At 45.3% G+C, this 19,569-nt stretch overlaps 1 protein-coding gene across 1 annotated transcript in view; it reads right to left on the minus strand.

The window, feature by feature from the left end:
• Positions 1-3,761: 3,761 nt before the first annotated feature.
• Positions 3,762-19,569, minus strand: part of LOC311239440 (uncharacterized protein) — a gene marked incomplete at its 3' end in the record, with an annotated part of 28,184 nt that continues 12,376 nt past the window's right edge. The window contains exon 14 of the mRNA XM_084327745.1: positions 3,762-3,846. Coding sequence (XP_084183871.1) covers positions 3,762-3,846 — 85 coding nt within the window. The remainder of the gene's footprint in view (positions 3,847-19,569) is intronic.

Genomic DNA, 19,569 nt, shown 5'->3' on the forward strand with positions numbered 1-19,569 from the left:
CTCTAGATTCTTTAGCTTCCCTATCAGATTGTGATATGTCTCCGTTCTGGCCTTCTTCAGCATTGCTGTTTTTTCCATCAATTTCCCCCTTATCACTACCTTCAGTGTGTCCCATAGAATGTTCGGGTCTACCGCCCCGTTGTCATTTTCTTCCTTATATCTGGCTATCTCCTCCTTGATCTGACTCACCACCCCTTTGTTATTTAATATTCCTACATTTAGTCTCCAAATCATGTTCCTCCGTCTCCCTTCTAGATCTACTGTCAGATATATGGCACTGTGATCCGATATGTCCGCCACTCCTATACTGCTCTCCCGTGCCCTGTAACTGTCCCCAGTCGTCATCAAAAAGTAGTCTATTCTCGCATACGTCACGTGTGGGTGTGAGTAATGTGTGTATTCCCTGTCCATGGCGTGCATCTCCCTCCAAACGTCTGTAATTCCCATTTCCGTCATCTGAATATTCATATATCTACTGATGGGCGCCCGTCCTTTTCTAGTACTCGTGGTGTCTAGGTCGTGATTCAGTACTACGTTAAAATCTCCCGTACATATCAATATCCCTTCTAGTTCCATCACTATCATGTCAAAAATGGTCTCATATAAATCCCTCTCACTCTCTGCGGGTGCATAAACATTTACTAACGTAACCATTTGGCCCTCCATTTTCCCCTTCACCAAAACAAACCTTCCCTCCTTGTCTCTTACTTCCTTGATCAATTCAAATTTGACTGTGTTTTTGATTAACGTGATTACTCCTCTCCTCGGGTTTTGTTCAAAGGAACTATAGTATGCATTTTCATATCCAAATCTCTTCAGTTTCTCATGACCCTGTGCTACCAAATGTGTCTCCTGCAGGAAAATCACTTCCATCTCACTTTTTTTACATTTCAACATCACTTTGCCCCTTTTTATCGCATTATTCATTCCATTAACGTTTAACGACATCATTTTTATACCTTTAACCTTTGTCATCTTTCTTCTTCTTTCGTCTGTCAGTCCCCCCCATGTCACACTCATTCCCCCCTCCGGTTGGAGCCTCCGCTCTCTTCACCGAATACATATAATGATTAACATAAATAAAAAACATAAACTTTACATAAAGTGCTCCCAAGGCGTTCGGGGGGTCCCTGTGTCCCCCCCTGTCCCCTGCTGGTGGGTGAGGGGTAATTGCCCTCCTAGCGAGGGGCCCCCTCCTGACGGCTTGGGGGTTTGAAACCCTTGCCCCCAATCGCTCGTCATATTTGTCCAGCTTTCTTAGTTTTTTTTTTGTGCTTTCGAGCTCCTGGTCAAAAAGCGCTCTGTCCTTCCTTTTGATCAAAGACCCTCTTTTCTTGTTCCCTCTCAATGTGACTCATATGTTTCATTGTCCCCCCGTGTACCCCTTATTATTTTCTTTTCCTCTCCTCTATTTTCTATGTGATGTCCATTTATCCCCTTAATCCCTCCCAACTGTGTTACTCACAGCGTGTTTCTATGTATCTGTTTCAGTATGGTCTGTGTCTCGCCTATCAAACCTAGTTATATTTCCATTTATTTCCTCCATCAGCTTGTGTATTATGTGTCCATGTATACGTTACGTTCATTTCTATATCCTGCCTCTACCTGGGAATGTGTGCTTATGCATATGTTATTTCAGTTTCTATACTTTGTCTCTATTTGAATAGTTTTTTCAATCTCTTGTGCGTGTACTCATCCGTTCGTCTCCTCCCGCCTCCTCTCCGTCTGACCTCCTCATCCGTCTCCGTCCTCGCTCCGTCACGTTTCACCTCCGCCTTCTCCTCTCTCCTCCCTCCGGTTTCGGTCTTCCACTCTGATCCATCTGCGGGCTCCTTCCAATCTCTGCTGCAGGCTCCGCGTCTGTTCCTCCCGCCTCCTTCCTCCGTCCTCCGCCATCCTCATCCCTCGCCGTCTCATCTCTCGCTCCGCTTCTCGTGCCGTCGCGTACATCGCCGTTCCTTCCTCCCAGTGAATCCTTAGCGAGGTCATGGGTGACTGGAATCTCATTCCGTTTTCTTTCAGGGTTTTCTTCAGTCCCGCGTAGGACCTGCGTGTTATCGCTACCGCTGTCGAGTAGTCGTGATCAAATGATAGTCTTTTCCCTTCGATTTCAATCTTCTTGGTCCACGCGGTTCTGAGTACCAATTCCTTAACCTCGAATCTCAGAAAGTTAATAATCACCGCCCTCGGAGGTCTGTCCGGCTGTGGTCTCGGAGCCAACGCCCTGTGGGCCCTCTGTATCTCCATTTTTTCCAGTCCCGTTTCCTTCATTTGTTCTTTGATAAGTTTTTCCACATATAGGGTCACCGATTCCCCTTCGACTCCTTCTTTCAGTCCCCATATTCTGATGTTATTTCTCCGTGACCTCCCCTCCATGTCCGACATCTTTGTCTCCATCTGTTCTTGTTTCTGAATCACACATGTTAATACCTCGTGTATCTCCGTGTTCCATTCCTCCGCGTGAGCCGTCCTAGTCTGTAACTCGGTCACGTTTCTGTTCTGTTCCACCATCTTCTCCTCCACCCTTTTGATTTCTGTATTCATTTCACCTCTGAAGTCCTCCTGTTCCTTCCTCAATTCCTCCCGTAGCTTCCCAATATCATTCCTTATCGTGTCCGTGTTCAGTTTTATCGCCGCTGTTATGTTCTCCAGTATCCCGGCCTGCATGTTCACGGCCCATCCTGGCATTACCGTGTCTGCCTCAGCGATACCTCCCCCTTCTTTCGCCTGGCTTTTCTCGGCTTCGCTCCGGAGATTCTGTTTCTTCGGATTCTCTCCTTCTCGTATGTTCTCCATTTCTATTTCCTTCACAATCGTTGTCTCTTCCTTACTTCTCGTGAGCATTTTCCTTTTTAATTACTTTTCGGGTCTTTTTTTATCCGTTTTTTCACTCATTTGACCAGGAGCTCTTTCGCACGTGTGTTACCCGTCTGCTCTCATACCGGAAGTCGCCCCAAAGCAACATTCTTATGGCCAGTGGCCACTGTGCTCAATATAAAAACAATTTGGAACAATATATGACTCTAGTATTTGGTTGGTAAACAGTTTCAATTCAAACAGCGGCAGTCAGTTTCCACTCTGTTAAAGTAAAGGGGAAATAAAACACAGGAGGAGTATTGATTCAGGACGAGGGTGTCTGCAATCACAGCTAAATCGACTTTCTTATTACTGACTCTGAGGCGTCTGCGACATCGTACAGCTTCAAAGACTCTAGGACAGGCTCTGCATTTAGCCTTGTCTCTTTATGTTGTTTGTCCGTGCAAAAGAATAACGCCCGGTGAATGTGAGGCATAAGTTGTAAAGCGCTTTGGATAAAAGTGATATATAAATGCAGTCCATTTAACGTAACGTATAATTATTGTAAATGGAGTAAAACACAAGCTTCATCAACAGTAGTTTGAAGTATCAGAGGTACCTCCATGTTCACCTTATTGCCATGTACGATGTGTAGCTAGGGGGGAAATGCGGAAAGATATTTCAATTGCCTTGTGTAAAATGACAATAACGCGTCTTCCTCTTCTTCTTCTTCTTCTTCTTCTTCTTCTTCTTCTTCTTCTTCTTCTTCTTCTTCTTCTTCTTCTTCTCCTCCTCCTCCTCTTCTTCTTCTTCTTCTTCTTCTTCTTCTTCTTCTTCTTCTTCTTCTTCTTCTTCTTCTTCTTCTTCTTCTTCTTCTTCTTCTTCTTCTTCTTCTTCTTCTTCTTCTTCTTCTTCTTCTTCTTCTTCTTCTTCTTGTTTTCCTACTTCTATTTCTTCTTCTTCTCCTACTTCTTCCTCTTCTTGTTCTCCTTCTTCTTTTCTGCCACAGTGGTGCTCTCCTCCTCCTCCTCTATCTCTCTGTCTTTCTGTCTACAGGAAACAACACCACGACAGTTTCTATGGAGAAGCGTGCCTAATAGACTTCTCTCTTCTCTGCTGGAGTGCTGTCCCCTTAGGGGCCGTAGCTAACTGGACACTGCTCTCTCTCTCTCTCTCTCTCTCTCTCTCTCTCTCTCTCTCTCTCTCTCTCTCTCTCTCTCTCTCTCTCTCTCTCTCTCTCTCTCTCTCTCTCTCTCTCTCTCTCTCTCTCTCTCGCTCTCTCTCTCTCTCTCTCTCTCTCTCTCTCTCTCTCTCTCTGGGTGTGTGTGTGTGTGTGTGTGTGTGTGTGTGTGTGTGTGTGTGTGTGTGTGTGTGTGTGTGTGTGTGTGTGTGTGTGTGTGTGTGTGTGTGTGTGTGTGTGTGTGTGTGTGTTTGCCTGTGTGGTGGGGGGTCTGGTGGGGCCATGGGGGCTTTGACATGGTTCTTTAAAATCTCATGGTCGTTAAGCAGCTCAAGTCTGAACAAGGACCTATTATAGTCCGTCGTGTTGATCAACAAAATCCACACACTGTGCCACAGAGAGCACGGACATCGTATTTTAAACCGTTTAATTATACAACGTCAAATGTCAAGTCTAGTCAAATTTATTGGTATAGCTATTAGCCCAGTATCACAAGTATACACATCTCAACGGGCTTCACAATGGAATGACACCCTCTGACGTCAACCCTCAATGAAGACGAAGACAGACTCCCACAAAACCTTAAAGGAAAATTTTGGAAATTAACTAACGATCTTCTCCATTAGCTTTCCTCTCTGTGTGTTCAGTAGAAAGCTATCTGGCTGCATGTTAGCCTAGCTTAGCACAATGAATGGAAACGGACATGGCCGGTTAGCCTAGGCATTGTCCAACTAACACCTCTCCCGAAGGCTAACCGGCCATGTCCACTTCCATTCATTGTGCTAAGCTAGGCTAACATGCAACCAGATAGCTTTCTACTGAAAGCACAGAGAGGAAACTGGTATCTATCGTCTTGTCTCTCTCTGGAGAAGAAAGTAAGCTAATTTTCCCCAAATGTTGGCGTGTTCCTTTAACAGCTTTCATTTCACTAAACTTCTTATAGACAGACTATATGGCAAACGTGATAACTTGCCATATTGTGGATGCTTTTGCCTAAAGTGCCTTGCCATACGGTTAGTGCAGTTTTAGTGCTAATGACAGCAGTGTCGGGGATGTGGTCCAGCCCGGCAGCTCTCAATGTCTTTGATTCCATTTGATAAAGATTCGGTCTCGGGTTTCTGTGCAGATTTTAGTTGTTAGATATCTTATCTTTATTACGGATCCCCATTAGTCATCACTGCAGCAACAACTAGTCTTCCTGTGGTCCACACACAACAAAAACAGTACATACATAACATTATAGTAGCATACATTTAAAAATATATTCCAATATTCCTACATATAAAAATATAAAAAAAATATAAAAATATTTCCAAATAGCATTACAGTACACAAACAGAGTATCAGATCACAGAAAATACAATAAAAGGGATTAAACTCTCAGACAGTCATATCTTTACAGTGTAAACTACAGTATCTGTGTTTTTCTTTAATGTAAACTAATTTATTTTTCTCTCAATGCTCTTTTCAAATTATTTTTAAAACTTATCTTACTGGTTATCTGAGTAAGATGTACTGGCAGTTTATTCCAATATGACATGGCTCTATATAACACAGTTTTCTTTGCTGCATTGGTTTTTGGTAGTAGCAGTGTGAACGTTATAATTTTTTATTTTTTTTTGGGTCAACGACCGGCCCACTACTAGGCTGAGACATCGGCCCATTGGTACTGACTGACACTGGGCTGGCCCAATCACATCTCTTACTAAGCACCCCCCCCGCCAGTCGTGCAGGTATATGACTGAGAGGGGGGCTGGTACATGACTGAGATGGGGCTGGTACATGACTAAGAGGGGGCTGTGGTACATGACTGAGAGGGGGCTGGTACATGACTGAGAGGGGGCTAGTACATGACTGAGAGGGGGCTGTGGTACATGACTGAGAGGGGGCTGTGGTATATGACTGAGAGGGGGCTGTGGTACATGACTGAGAGGGGGCTGGCTGGTACATGACTGAGAGGGGGCTGGTACATGACTGAGAGAGGGCTGGTACATGACTGAGAGGGGGCTGGTATACATGACTGAGAGGGGGGCTGGTATACATGACTGAGAGGGGGCTGTGGTACATGACTGAGATGGGGCTATGGTACATGACTGAGATGGGGCTGTGGTACATGACTGAGAGGAGGCTGGTACATGACTGAGAGGGGGCTGGTACATGACTGAGAGGGGGCTGGTACATGACTGAGAGGGGGCTGGTACATGACTGAGAGGGGGCTGGTACATGACTGAGAGGGAGCTGGTACATGACTCAGATGGGGCTGTGGTACATGACTGAGAGGGGGCTGGTAGATGACAGAGGGGGCTGGTATACATGACTGAGAGAGGGCTGGTACATGACTGAGAGGGGCTGGCTGGTACATGACTGAGAGGGGCTGGTACATGACTGAGAGGGGGCTGGTACCATGTATTGGGCATCATTGTAGGTCAAACCATTAAAAAGTTAATTTCCACGGCAGCCATTTTGGATTTTGGTCTCTCACAAATTTCCCCCGCCTTTTTAAAAAATCCATTGAGAAACGAAGTGCCACAGATGACCCAACTACTAGGTCCATATCGTATCATCATAATATTATTTTTTAAATCATTAGGATAAGGGTTCCCTTGATAAAGATGCATGAAAAGGCTGTATAATATACAACACCAGTAGCTCAACTGCAAAAACTGCTTTTTTATTTGATTAGATTTATTTGGAAATTAAAAACACATCATAAAAACAAATGATCTTGACCAATTTGTATTCCTGAGGATATCACCTAAAAGCATTCATTAACAAGCATTAACACTTATTTCCAAGGTGGTCCTCGATGGAAGACATAAAAACACAGCACATTATAGCCTACTCAACTGCACATTTTTCCTCAACTGCAAAAATGTATGCCTACTTATGTATTAGCCTACAGGGAAAAACACATTCACAACAGGCAGCAAAGTTTGTTTTCAGCCAAGTATGGTAATAAGGTAACTATTAGGATATATATGGTATGGATTACTTACTCTTAATAACTTATTACTATCTGTGGTAGCTCTAGTCTCCACCTACACAAATTGTTTTTGTGCTGTCCATTGATCATGCACCTTCACGTGGTAGGCACATAGGTCAAACTCCCCAAACAAACACACCATTGATTTAATTGCCATATAAGATGAATATAAAACAAGAAGGTGATCTATTAACTGTGTAAACCTTATGCAATATTCATCATTGATATTTGAATACTTGAAATCTGTATGAACTGAGTAGTTAGTATCAAATGAAATAAGATGGAACTGCTCCATGCATTCATTGAATAAACAACTATTTTCTCATTACCAGTATGGTATTGTTTAAATTGTACAGCTTTTTGCACATCTTTGTCAGGGGATTCCAACAATTCTGGACCTGAATGTACCAGTTAATTGTAATCATCTCTCTCCTTATGTCTAGTCAAGCCAGGTTGTGGAGGAGAGAGACAGGGATGAACAGGCTATAGACTACGTTGCCCATCCTGAGCCTGCTATGATGCAGGTGTTTTTACATCACCACCCAAAACAAGATTCAGCCAAGAGCGAGTGAGTACACTGGTCCACTTGTCCATGGCACTTACTACCCAGCTTTGTAATGGGTTGGGGGGGGGGAATAGTACAGTAGGTACGCATATTTAAGGGGACCGTAAGGATGGTGTACTGGTGGGTGGTGTCCGACCGATTATAGTGGGCCGGTCTGGGCCAAAAAAATAAATGGACCTCCCTAATTTCTAAACCCTGGCTACGGCCCTGGGTGTGTTGCGCCTTAATTATTTCCTTTTGACATTTCTGTCTAACTTAGTTCTCGTTGATTGTTGTAATTTATTTGTCTGCTACCTAACCTCGTTGTTTTGTGTTGTTTTGCATGTTCAAATGCTTGTAACCCTAACCTCGTTTTCTTCTCCCCCTACAGCATGGGTAGAGGTTTACTGGTCAACTAATATCGTGTCTCTTTTTCTCTCTTCCATCTAGTTTGGAAGACGCCGTCTCGGATACTCGTCGCATTCATCCGCCTGTTAATTCCCTTGTTATTTTCTCCCCCCTGCCTCGCCAAGTCCCTCGTGTTATTTTCCCTCTCGGGAAAATATTCGCCCCAGCGTGGCCGAGGCCTCATGTTCCACTACATCATTTCAACACGGTAAGACTTTATTTACATATTAAGTACACACACATAGTCTGCTACATCACACATACTTCGGGTTTTAACAAACACCTCATAACCCAGGTCCCGACCTGCTGACACTACATTTTCACCGTTCATTGTTTGTATGCCTTACACATTTTTTCGTATTGTTGACTTTGTCTCTGTTTGTAAAAATAAATACACGCTTGTTTTAGCGTTTAAACTGTTTCACTCTCTTATTTGGGTCTCATTCCTCTGTTCCCTTAACAAAAATACAATTAAACTGTTCCCCCGTTTCTTCTGGGGACCCCCTGGAAACCCATCGATGCGGACCCCATCCAGTAATTTATTTCTTCCGACCAGGATTAACTAAAACTGAACTAAAAACTAAAACTTGGTGTGAAAAAAAATTTTAGGTAACTGAAATAATCTAATTAGAACTAGACTAGAAAAAAAATTTAAAAAACTGAAACGATATTCTGTACAAACTAAAATATAAGAAAATGTATATATACACGAAAATTTCTTTTAGTCTTAGTTTTAGTCCTTGTCAATTTGGTCAGATGTGTCATCACAGCAAGCGTGAGGAGGTATTGGTGTATTATGTTTATTGAGACTGGGATGTTGACATGACTGTGAGTCAATTGCCTTCACAAAGTGATGTATTTGTATTACACAATACATATTCTGAACTTATATCTTGCTCATGACACTTTTTTTTTTATAATAATAGTGAAACTAAACAAACCCCAACTAAACTAAAACAAGCAAACCCCCCTCTAGAAACAAACTAAAACTAAACTGAATTGAAAACAAAAATTTTAAACTATACTAAAATAAAAACAAATGAAAAATACAAAACTATAATAACCCTGATCTGATCAGATCCTTACTTCCTTATTCAGTGTTAGCTCTAGTTTTTTACTTGGAGTTAGGATGCACCATAATCACTATAAGAGGGAGCTGGCCAACATGCTGTAAGTAATGGATTTAAGGAGGATTACAGATTCCTGTCCTAAGCCTGAGAGAATCCTCTCAATTCTTCACAATAACAGACCCCTCGAATTAGAAACAATACAACTATGTTCAAGCCTATGTACTATGTTTGTGTCCTATACATGGAGGTATTGTAAAGGCTGGTGGGGCAGCCCTATGTTCCCACAGCCCAATGGTCCCACAGCCCAATGGTCCCACAGCCCTATGTTTCCACATTGTAAGAAATGTTTTACCCTCACAATTAGGCCCTATGTTCCCAAAGCCCTATATGTTCCCACGGCCCTATGTTCCCACTTCCCACAGCCCTATGTTCCCACATGTCTATGATATCTCTCAAAATGAGGCCCTATGTTCCCACAGCCCTATGTTCCCACATTTCTAAGATCTCTCTCAAAATGAGGCCCTATGTTTCCATAGCCCTATGTTCCCACATTTCTTAAGATTTTTCTCAAAATTAGGCCCTATGGTCTGACAGCCCAATGGTCTCACATTTTTCTTGAAAGTAAATTCTTAGAAATGTGGGAACATAGGGCTGTGGGAAGATAGGGCCTAATTTTGAGAAACATCTTAGAAATGTGGGAACATAGGGATGTGGGACCATTGGGCTGGGGAAAATAGATCTTAGAAATGTGGGAACATAGGCATGCTCCCAGGCTCATGGCTTACATTCACAAGAACAGGTGCTCGTCCCATTTGCATTTTAAAACCCCCCGAGTTTGATATTTATTCAAACAAACAGCTGAGGGAAATATGTAGGACAACAAGTAGGAAATGATAATTGGCTTTTCAGGGAGATTCACTTCATTATCGTGTTTTCGTGAAGCTTTCACTTCTCGTACTTTGGGATGCAAAGCGAGAATGTGGAAAAAAAGAACACACTAAGTAAACATCTGTCCATTGTTCTTTTTTGGGACTGAAAAATTAAGTATCTTATTGCTTTAAACAACAACCGGCCCCGGGGCGGCTTGTTGATAATGTCTTTTGACTAATGAGTTTTCATCAGAGGAGAGTACAGTGTTTTTATTGCGTGCACTATCTTCTGCCAATCGTTTTCTCTGTGCGCTTGACAAGCGGAAAGGGGGGTTTCACCCTCAGCTGAGAACAGAGGAGGTTTTCCGAGGACAGGTGAGTGAGGTTCTGTTTGTTCTGTGTGTTAGTGTCACACGGCCAGGCCTTTCTCTCCGCACTTTGTTGCACTTCATTTACTTTTCACTTCAGTTTTGTAACTTTTCTTCTCTTTTTCTTTCCTCAGAAGTTTTCAACTATTTTGTAAACTTACCAAAGGGGAAAAACAAATAAAGGAGAAACAATAACAGATGGTGACCCATATTCTAGCCAGATAAATAATATGTAATCTGCATGTAAGGGTCTCAAAGGGGAAAGAGTGCTTAAATACACAGCACAAATGAATGTAGTCAAATTAATCAACACTTTTTAAACAGGTTTAGTAAACTCAACTTAGGTCTTTGAGCTGAGTAGACTTGGCATTATATGTTGATATGACTTGGCAACTTAGTATCAGTCAACTTCTAAGACTGAATTTATTAACGCAAGAAAACTCCCTAACAAACAAAATTATATTGAAGTCTGATGTCATTTTGGGGTTGAAGAGCTTGAGAATTCAAATGATTTCCTAAACACCCTCACACAGCCTCTTGGCGGCTTACGTTCATTTAAAGACTACAGCCAATCAACATGTCTTACCTTTTCCTCATTCTCCAAAAATGTTCTTCCTCAAAATGTCCTATAGTTCGAATCAACCTTGAAATCTTTGCTGCATGTCATCCCCCCTCCCTGATCTCCTGTTCACTATCTAATAAAGTGGAATGCCCTTTAAAGGGGACATGCATTATAAATGGCTTTTTTCTGTGTTTAACATGGTTTTATAGTAATACAGGTTCTATTTCGTTATGGCTTTCGCTCAGCATCATACTGCACTGTACTTCACTTCGTGCACGCGCACTGAATAAAAAATTCCACCATGTACCTTTACATCTCAATATTCGTCTGGCCACACCCCCATCCGCTTACCTTCATAAGCAGGTGTGTGGTCACCTACTCGCCTCCTTCTTCACTTTCACCACAAGGAAGTTCCTTCGGTAGATCCCACACTTGACAAGGTTGTTAGCTGAAGAACGTGTTTACATTGTTGCTTGTTTTTTTCTTCTCTCATATATTTCGATAGAAAAAAACTAAGTCATAATGTCTACTTCGGAGAGTCGCGCTCGCAACGCTACTCTTCACCAGCGGTTCTCCATTTCCACCTCCGTCGTGTGTCTTGGAGCGGGCTGAGACCTCTCTCGTGGTCGGCAGCCACGCCCGGTAGGCGCCCGATGGGTAGTTTTCCTCTCCAAGGAGCCGGTGCACCAGTGCCGTCTCCTGTGCGATGGCCTGGTTCCGGCTCTGGTTCCTCTGATTCCGGGGAATCGTCCGCTGTTGGGCGGCCGGTTCCCTTGGTTGCGGGGGATTTGAGACGCAAACTTTTTGCGTCGGCTCGCTCCCGTCGCAAGATGGTGGCTTGCAGACGCGAACGGCCCGGTTTTGGTGAGTTGCTGGAGCCAGGTGAGGATGCGTCGGTCTCTGCATGCCCGATGGAAACAGAGGACTACATGATAGAGGCGGACGGGTTCTTATTTGAAGGCCCGGTGGAGACATGTCTCCCGCCCGTCCAGGTAACACTGGAGGGGGGTGAGATGTCTCCTTAGGGCGCCTCGTTCGAAGACGTTGGGGAAGAACCTCTGACTCGTCGGCGGGATGCCCTGCTATCAGCCACATCGGAGTGTGGCTCCTTGACCAGTAGTAGCCTGCTGTATGTGAGGGATGCAGGCTCGGTGGAGGAAAGTCTGCAGGGGGAACTGCGCGCTTTGTTTCCCGAGCTCATGGCGGCGGCGGCAGTCGCAAACGGCGTGCCGCTACCGCAGCCACTGCCTGTTCCTGTCCCTGATGATCTCATATGTCATCTATGGCAACGTCGCCTGGTGAGAGGGGTGGACGTTGTCTACCCATTTTTCCCCTCAATGGCGGCCTATGTCCGTCAGGGCCAGGTGGTCTCCCACATCATAGGCCTTACCGAGAGGGTAGTTGATTCCCTGGTGTGTTGGAGCAGAGTCAACTCCTGGGTTGCCCGGTTGAGTGTGCCCCTGCACGTTCATGACGTCTGCCAATCATGTCAGCCTTCTCTGCCTCGACCCCTCTGGGTGTTTTTTTTTAATGGAGGCTTTGTCATGATGATCAACAACGCCAGCATACGCCCCTTCCTCCAGGGGGGCTGTTTTCAGCTGACTCCTTTGGCGCCTGTCTCGTCCGCAGTGCTCCAGGCTCAGGTTACAGCCTGCTGCCTGATTTCCCCGGTGCGCTGCTGTTGGTTAAACTTTTGAGTGCTTACGGCCATGCTGACTGCCTGTGTTACAGAGTCAGTGTGCCAGGCAGTGTGCTATTGGGGGGAAAGGGCCCGCTCTTGGAGGGGCCTTATCCGAATACGCTGGCGATTTGGGGGGCGGTGTCACTAAGTGACCGCCTGGTGGGGTCTTGATGCCTGGCGTCATTGACCTCTCCGGGCCCCCTTTGTCCCTTCAGGGGGTCTGGGTCTTCCTTCGTACTCCGCTGCTACGGCCTTGCCACAGGGTTGGGTTTGCTCTTGACCCTGTGATTTTGGGGGCAGTAACAAGGTTGTTCCTTCCGTTCGTTCCCTGGTGGCATGCGGGTTGTGCGTGTGTGTAGTCGTGGGGTCAAGCCACGGTCTGCTCACTCTGTGCGTTGAGTTGCTTGAGTTCCTCTTCGCACGGTCGGATCCATCTCCCTCCCGTAAGCCTCCAATAGGGGGGGTATCCTCCATTAGGGAGGGTCGGGGGGGCTCGGTCCTCCCCGGTCTGATGGTTGTGGGGGGCCTCAGCGGGGTATATTTGTCGGGCTATGGCTCTCGCTCAGCCTCTCTTGTGCACTATGATGCTTAGCGAAAGCCATAACGAAATAGAACGTAAGGTTATGTATATAACCAAGTTCTATGAGTTATGGTGACGCTCAGCATCAGACGCCGCTGCGGCCCTTGATCTCGCCTTGTGGTGAAAGTTTGGGAAGGAGGCGAGTAGGTGACCACACACCTGCTTATGAAGGTAAGCGGATGGGGGTGTGGCCAGATGAATATTGGGATGTAAAGGTACATGGTGGAATTTTTTATTCAGTGCGCATGCACGAAGTGAAGTACAGTGCAGTATGAAGCTGAGCGTCACCATAACTCATAGAACTTGGTTATATACATAACCTTACGTTAGTATCAATGGGTCTGTGTCACATTACCATAATTTACTCATCAGTCTAGTCTCGAGTTCACGAGATCCTCCCTCACTCAACCAAACTGTTCTGATTTGACGGTTTTGCTGACGTAACCTGTTAAGCCTTAAGGTCCCCCTATAATCGATCAATATAGACCGTATTAGATCCCCAATTATCATATCATGTGGTATCATTGGAAAGCCACACTCATTGGCTACAACTCTTTGCAAAGATCTTCGAGATCACCAAATGATTGACGGAGCTAGAGCCCCGGGAGTCAGGGGTGGTAATGTGTACTTTTGCGTACTTTGGGGCACGCCTCACATATCGGTATGTAACTCGATAACCGCTGAACGGATTTTGTCACCTGAAAGGGCAATCGATAGGCAACAAATAGGGCTTTAATTCGATCTATATATTGTATTAAAAGAAATGCACACCCGAGCCACTAGAGGTCGGCAAAGAATCGTCCACATGTGGGCCCTTGGATGTTAAGAGATTAATGTTTTTAAATATTTTTTTTGTAGCCAAGAGTAAAGACCATAACCCTATCGAAAACAGTAGTCAAAGTGTATATTTTCATTTTTACCGATGTTTTATACGATTTATCGGAAATACGAATTTATTGGAAAATGCTAATTATCCTAAAACCGCAAGGAAATGACTAAATCCAGATTCAACCCTGCCATTGGAAGGAGGAGCATTTTCCCTATCCATAGATGTATGATTTGGCCATAATAAGGTCAAGGTCAAGTTCAAATATGAATTTATAATTAAAAACGATTATCATTTATTACTGTATCTACAAATCCTTCTGTTTAATCATCTTCCCTTTATTCATTTGCTTAGATTTTTTTGATCACATGATCTCAATAAGGTGGTGAATGAGCTCAGTGAGCATTTTATCGTACCCCGCAGATTTAACATGGTATTATTCACCATCAAAGATGCAAAAATAAATCATAATTTATATTCTCCTTTTCTTCATTACAATTTACTCAGCCTAGTAACAGACACAATATTTCTGACACTGGAAATACCCCCAGGTCCCTAGATGTTCCTAGATACCAAGAACATGCAAATTGACCTTGCAGAAGTGGAGCAATCTTCCATTTACTTAGGCATGTATGTAGTGGATTTTCCCAAGCAAAATGTATAAATGTACAGGTCTGCCGTCCGCTACAGAGTCGCTAAACATGGTAACAGTGCATCACACGCTTCTGATTCAAACTGTGTCTCTACCCCCCCTGGAGAGGAGGGGTAAAGTGAACACAGCTTGGATTAGCACAGAGTTGTAAAAGGGCGATACTCAGCCCTTTTTCCATGTCTCTCTGCAACGGTAAACACAGTCTAGGCCTGAGGACAGAGTAATTTAGCATATCAAAGGTCCCCGGTTCCTGCTGGCAAGCTAAAAATAGATTCTGAATAGATATGGAACTTAGCATACAGAAGGTATGTTGATTTATAGCCGGCTATAGTGCGAACAGGAGGTAACGCCCGAGTGGAAATACCCCAAACTATGGTGGGGGAGATAAACACCTCAACAGACGGTGACCAGGTGGTTTACAACTAGTCTCACAACAACTTGGAACATAGGATATTAGGTACTCTTATGCTAGATATGTAGTTAAATTGTACATTGGAGCTAAACAGTGAAGCTTTTATATTTTACTAAGAAATATAGAAGCGTCTTTGTTCCTTTCTAAGCAAGCAAAAAGATAAATACTTAGTGATATGACTCAGAAAATGACACACATTTACCCTCAAGTATAGTCTTGTTAATCTTAAACTATCAATAAAGAAACATTTGTTACTTCCTAGCGGGCAAACTAACTTCAGAAATATGTAGTTTCAAAAACTGAAGAATCCTCTAACAACAATGCACAGTCAGGCTATTAAAAGCCAACAGATATGCCTTCCTTATAAGGAAGAAGTGTAGGTGAGCTACAAACGGCCGCCACACTGTCCTCCAATTAGAAGCTCTCTCTCTCATAAAAAGGTCCGCCCTTCCTGACGTAATGCTGGGGGAGGAGTTAAGCTTTAAAATGAGCGGTTTAGAGACAGAGCGGGACACACAACAAGAAACAACACGACCAGACGCTTGCTTTTTCCCCCTACTGGACGTAAGGACGACGCGTTGAGACGAGCCCCATCGAACCAACGGACAACGAGGAGCCGAGAGAGATGCTTTTAATTGAAGTGAACTTAGTCTGAAACCCACGGTCGATGGCACAGTTTCGTAGCATGATTGGGTTTCATTGCACCTTTTTTCATTCAAATCTTTTGTTATTAACGTTGGGATTTCATTAAAACCGGATCCTTACAATAACTTCCTCCCTGTCTCCTCTTTTCACCCGCCGTCTCTCTGTCGTCGCTTTAAACCATTTCCTGGTTTTTGAAAGTACAAAGGCTTTTAGGAGACACAATTCACAACGCAGAGTAGGATCAAGCTGGTTCTGATCCATCAGAACAGAACATAGAACCTTTGTGACTTCAAAGTGGTGCCGTTACCCCTGAACGTGAAGCGTCCTTGATTTTGATTTTTTTACGGCCACACTGGACATCAGGATCGATCAGCTGCCGGAGAAATTCGACACATCAGAAACCTGAAAATAGGTGAGTGGACACAAGTCGTGATGGCAAAACACGACGGACGCTCTGTTCGAACTGGGGTTGACAGAAATGATTACCTCAAATATGTCTCTCGGGGAGGGTTATAAATGAGGCGTTGGGGTGCGTAACACTGTTATCATATTGATCAGCCGGCGGGGGTGTTTTTAGTACGCTTCTCGCAAATTGAAGTGTCGGGCTGCATTAAGATGAAATTACCATTGAATCGTGGTCTCGGTAGTCTGGTGTCAAGAAGGTCCGATGGAGTGTATCCCGTTTAATGGACAGACCTAAGTCGTTTTTCCCGGGAACGTGCACAGATGAGGTGTGGTAATTTTTTCGTGTCTGAACAAATGGGTGGGTTGTGGGTCTACGTTTGCGGGATAAAGCAGATCTCAGCTTGGCGCCTTCTCTCAAACCGGCGACAAGCGGGAATCTGAACTATCGGCGGGACGTGGTGTCGATAATACTCTAAATCCAACATTGTTCGGGTCACGTAATTAGAAGATGTGTGTATGGAGGGCGTCGATATGATAATGGGCGTTACGGGTCGCGAGATGATTAACATGGAAGTAATATGCAAAGGGTGGCCTCACCGGAGCTATCACGGAGGCTTTTGAGAATATTGTACCGAGGCAGCCGCTCACCGTTTCAAATCAAAGGGAGGGGAGCTCTCTGGGCAATATCAGCCGAACTGAATGGAGATCGATCCGTGTTGGGGGTCGGTCAAATGGATTAGGAAGAGGCTGGCTAAGTTTGTCTACAAATGGAGATTTGTGGATTACAGAAAACGATAGTCGGCGGAAATCCGTTTTAGGACATGTAGACTCTGGGCCATATTACGGTACACGTCCGTCGCGGCATCGGTGAATAAAAAGTACTTGATAACGATTCGTTTCAATGTGCTGTTTGTAATCTAAACATTCAGTACATTTAAAGTGAACTGTTGCTCTTAATCTCGTTTTTAATGGACGCACGGCAACTATTGAAAAATGTAACATAAAATGTGAATCTTAAAAGATGGCCCAGAGCTCTGATAAAAGTAGCATGAGATCAAATCTGAATGGATGTTTGAATTTTATCTGAGATTATGTGTTGCAATATGTATGTTTGAGTGACTGTTAGAGGTTAGGAATGACATAACATAAGGAATTATTGTTGTTTTGTTCATTGATTAATAAAATAAGGGATCGAATGGAGTGGAAAGTTTGACCCGGAAGTCGTCCGGTGCACTGCTAAAAACAATGGCGGTGGGGTCAAGCTAGTGTTTGAGCCAACCTATGTATGTTGTAATGTTTTTGTTTTTGTTGATTAAATCTGTACACTAGCGCTTAAATTGGGATTAAAGTTGCTTCGACATTATAGGCCGCTCGTCGTAGGCTCGCGACTAGCTAGCTGCGTGCTATTAGGAGTGTAGTAGGCCGCTCGTCGTAGCTAAGCGGCTATCTAACTGTGTGCGATATGTTCTGCTCGTCGTGGCTCGTCGTAGCTTAGCGACTAGCTAGCTGCGTGCTACTATGCTATTAGGAGTGTGTTAGGCCGCTCGTCGTAGCTAAGCGGCTATCTAGCTGTGTGCTATATGTTCTGCTCGTCGTGGCTCGCGACTAGCTAGCTACGTGCTAGTATGCTATTAGAAGTGTATTAGGCCGCTTGTCGTGGCTAGTGGCTGGCTAGCTGCGTGCTAATATGCTACTAAGGTTAGTCAATACTGTATGTTGTGAATGGGATGGTATTACAGTGTAACTGAGTTATCATTGATGTTGAATGCATTGTGTGAATTGCAGTATTGACTAATGTTAGTATTAATGTTGAGTGCATGGTGTGGGCCGCAGTATGAAAGTTAATAATGTAGTTATGGTTAAACTGAATTGATAGGCCATATGAGAGATTCGCGCATGGGCACTGGTTTGAAAGGACGATATGTGTGGTGTGGGAAGCGAGCGAGCGGAATGGGTGGTATGTGGTTAAAAGTACGCTAGATGGCGCCAGATTCATCTAGGGCTCCTGTCCTGCTGTCGACGTGGCATGAGGGGATGTCTCGCGATGCGCGGCCATCTTAGGTGGAGCGCTGTGGTCGCCATTTTAGATGGGGCGAGGGGTAGCCATTGTAAGGTAATTATTTTTTCAAAAAAAAGCGATGTGGTTGGACCTGCGCTAGGGGGTGGTAGAGCCATGGTTTGGCTCCCGTCCCAGGATAGAGGCAGGAGATATGTATCTCTGCTGGTTCAGTACGTATGTTACGTTGGTGGTGTGGTTAGGACGTGATCATATGCCCCTCTTTTAGGACCCCACCCCTCTCTCTCTCTCCCTCTCTTCTCACCTCCTGCAGTCTTACCCCCCCCCCCCTTCTCTCTCCCCCTCCCTCCTTCACTCACCACCTACCCCCCCCTCTCCCTCTCTCCTCACCTCCTGCTCTCTCTCCCTCCCTCACTACCTACCCCCCTCTCTCTCTCCCTCCCTCCTTCACTCTCTCCCTCCCTTCGCTCTCTCCCTCCCTTCCTCACCCCCCCCTCTCTCTCTCTCCCTCCCTCCTTCACTCACCACCTAACCCCCCCTTCTCCCTCTCTCATCACCACCTACCCCCCCTCTCCCTCTCTCTACCCCCCTCTCCCTCCCTCTCCCTCCCTCTCTACTCTCCCTCCCTTCCTCACCCCCCCCCCTCTCTCTCTCTCCCTCCCTTCTTCACTCACCACCTATCCCCCCCCTCTCTCTCTCTCCATCCCTCCTTCACTAACCCCCTCTCTCTCGCCCCCCCCCCCTCTCTCTCTCTCTCTCTCCTTCTCTCTCTCCCTTTCTTTCCCTCTCTCCCCTCCTGACCTCCTTCCTCCCACTGGGGAAGGTTACAGTGGCATGCGCTGCCAGCACACACTGTTTCGTGGGGGTTATTTTTGGTTTTGCATAAGTGGCAAGGGGTGGGGGGTCTTTTATTAAAGCGTGAAGTGGTTATGAATCGCGTGGTATGTCTCTTTGGGCTGGATAAAGGCCTTGGGGAATAGGGATGACCCCCGCTCTTCCCACTTTTTCCCCCCGCCCCTCACATCCGTAGGTCTCAAGGAACCTGCCCTTCTCTCCTAATCCCTTAAACCTTCCCTAGCTTCCCCTGACCTACCCTAGCCTACCCCGATCCCTTAACCTACCCTAGACCTACTCTCTACCCTGCCTCCCCTAACCTACCCTAGCCTACCCCAATCCCTTAACCTACCCTAAACCTACTCTCTACCCTGCCTCCCCTAACCTACCCAAGCCTACCCCAATCCATTACCCTAGCCTACCCCAATCCCTTAACCTACCCTAAACCTACCCTGAACCTCCTCCCATAACCTGCCCCTCTCTCCTAATCCCTTAAACCTTCCCTAGCTTCCCCTAACCTACCCTAGTCTACCCCAATCCCTTAAACCTACCCTAGCCTACCCTAGTCCCTGGACCTGCCCTGCCTTCCCTAAACCTGCCCCTCTCTCCTGCCCTAACCTCCCTATTCCCTCCCTAGTCTCCCCTACACCTACCCCCCCTAGCCCTTTCCTCTCTTGACCTCCCTTTGGTTCCGTTACGCCCTCTCTCCTACCCTTCAGGGGTTCCGGTGCGTCCTG

The sequence above is a fragment of the Notolepis coatsorum genome, assembly GCF_963971535.1.
Source record: "Notolepis coatsorum genome assembly, chromosome: 13".
In the NCBI taxonomy this organism is placed as follows: Eukaryota; Metazoa; Chordata; class Actinopteri; order Aulopiformes; family Paralepididae; genus Notolepis; species Notolepis coatsorum.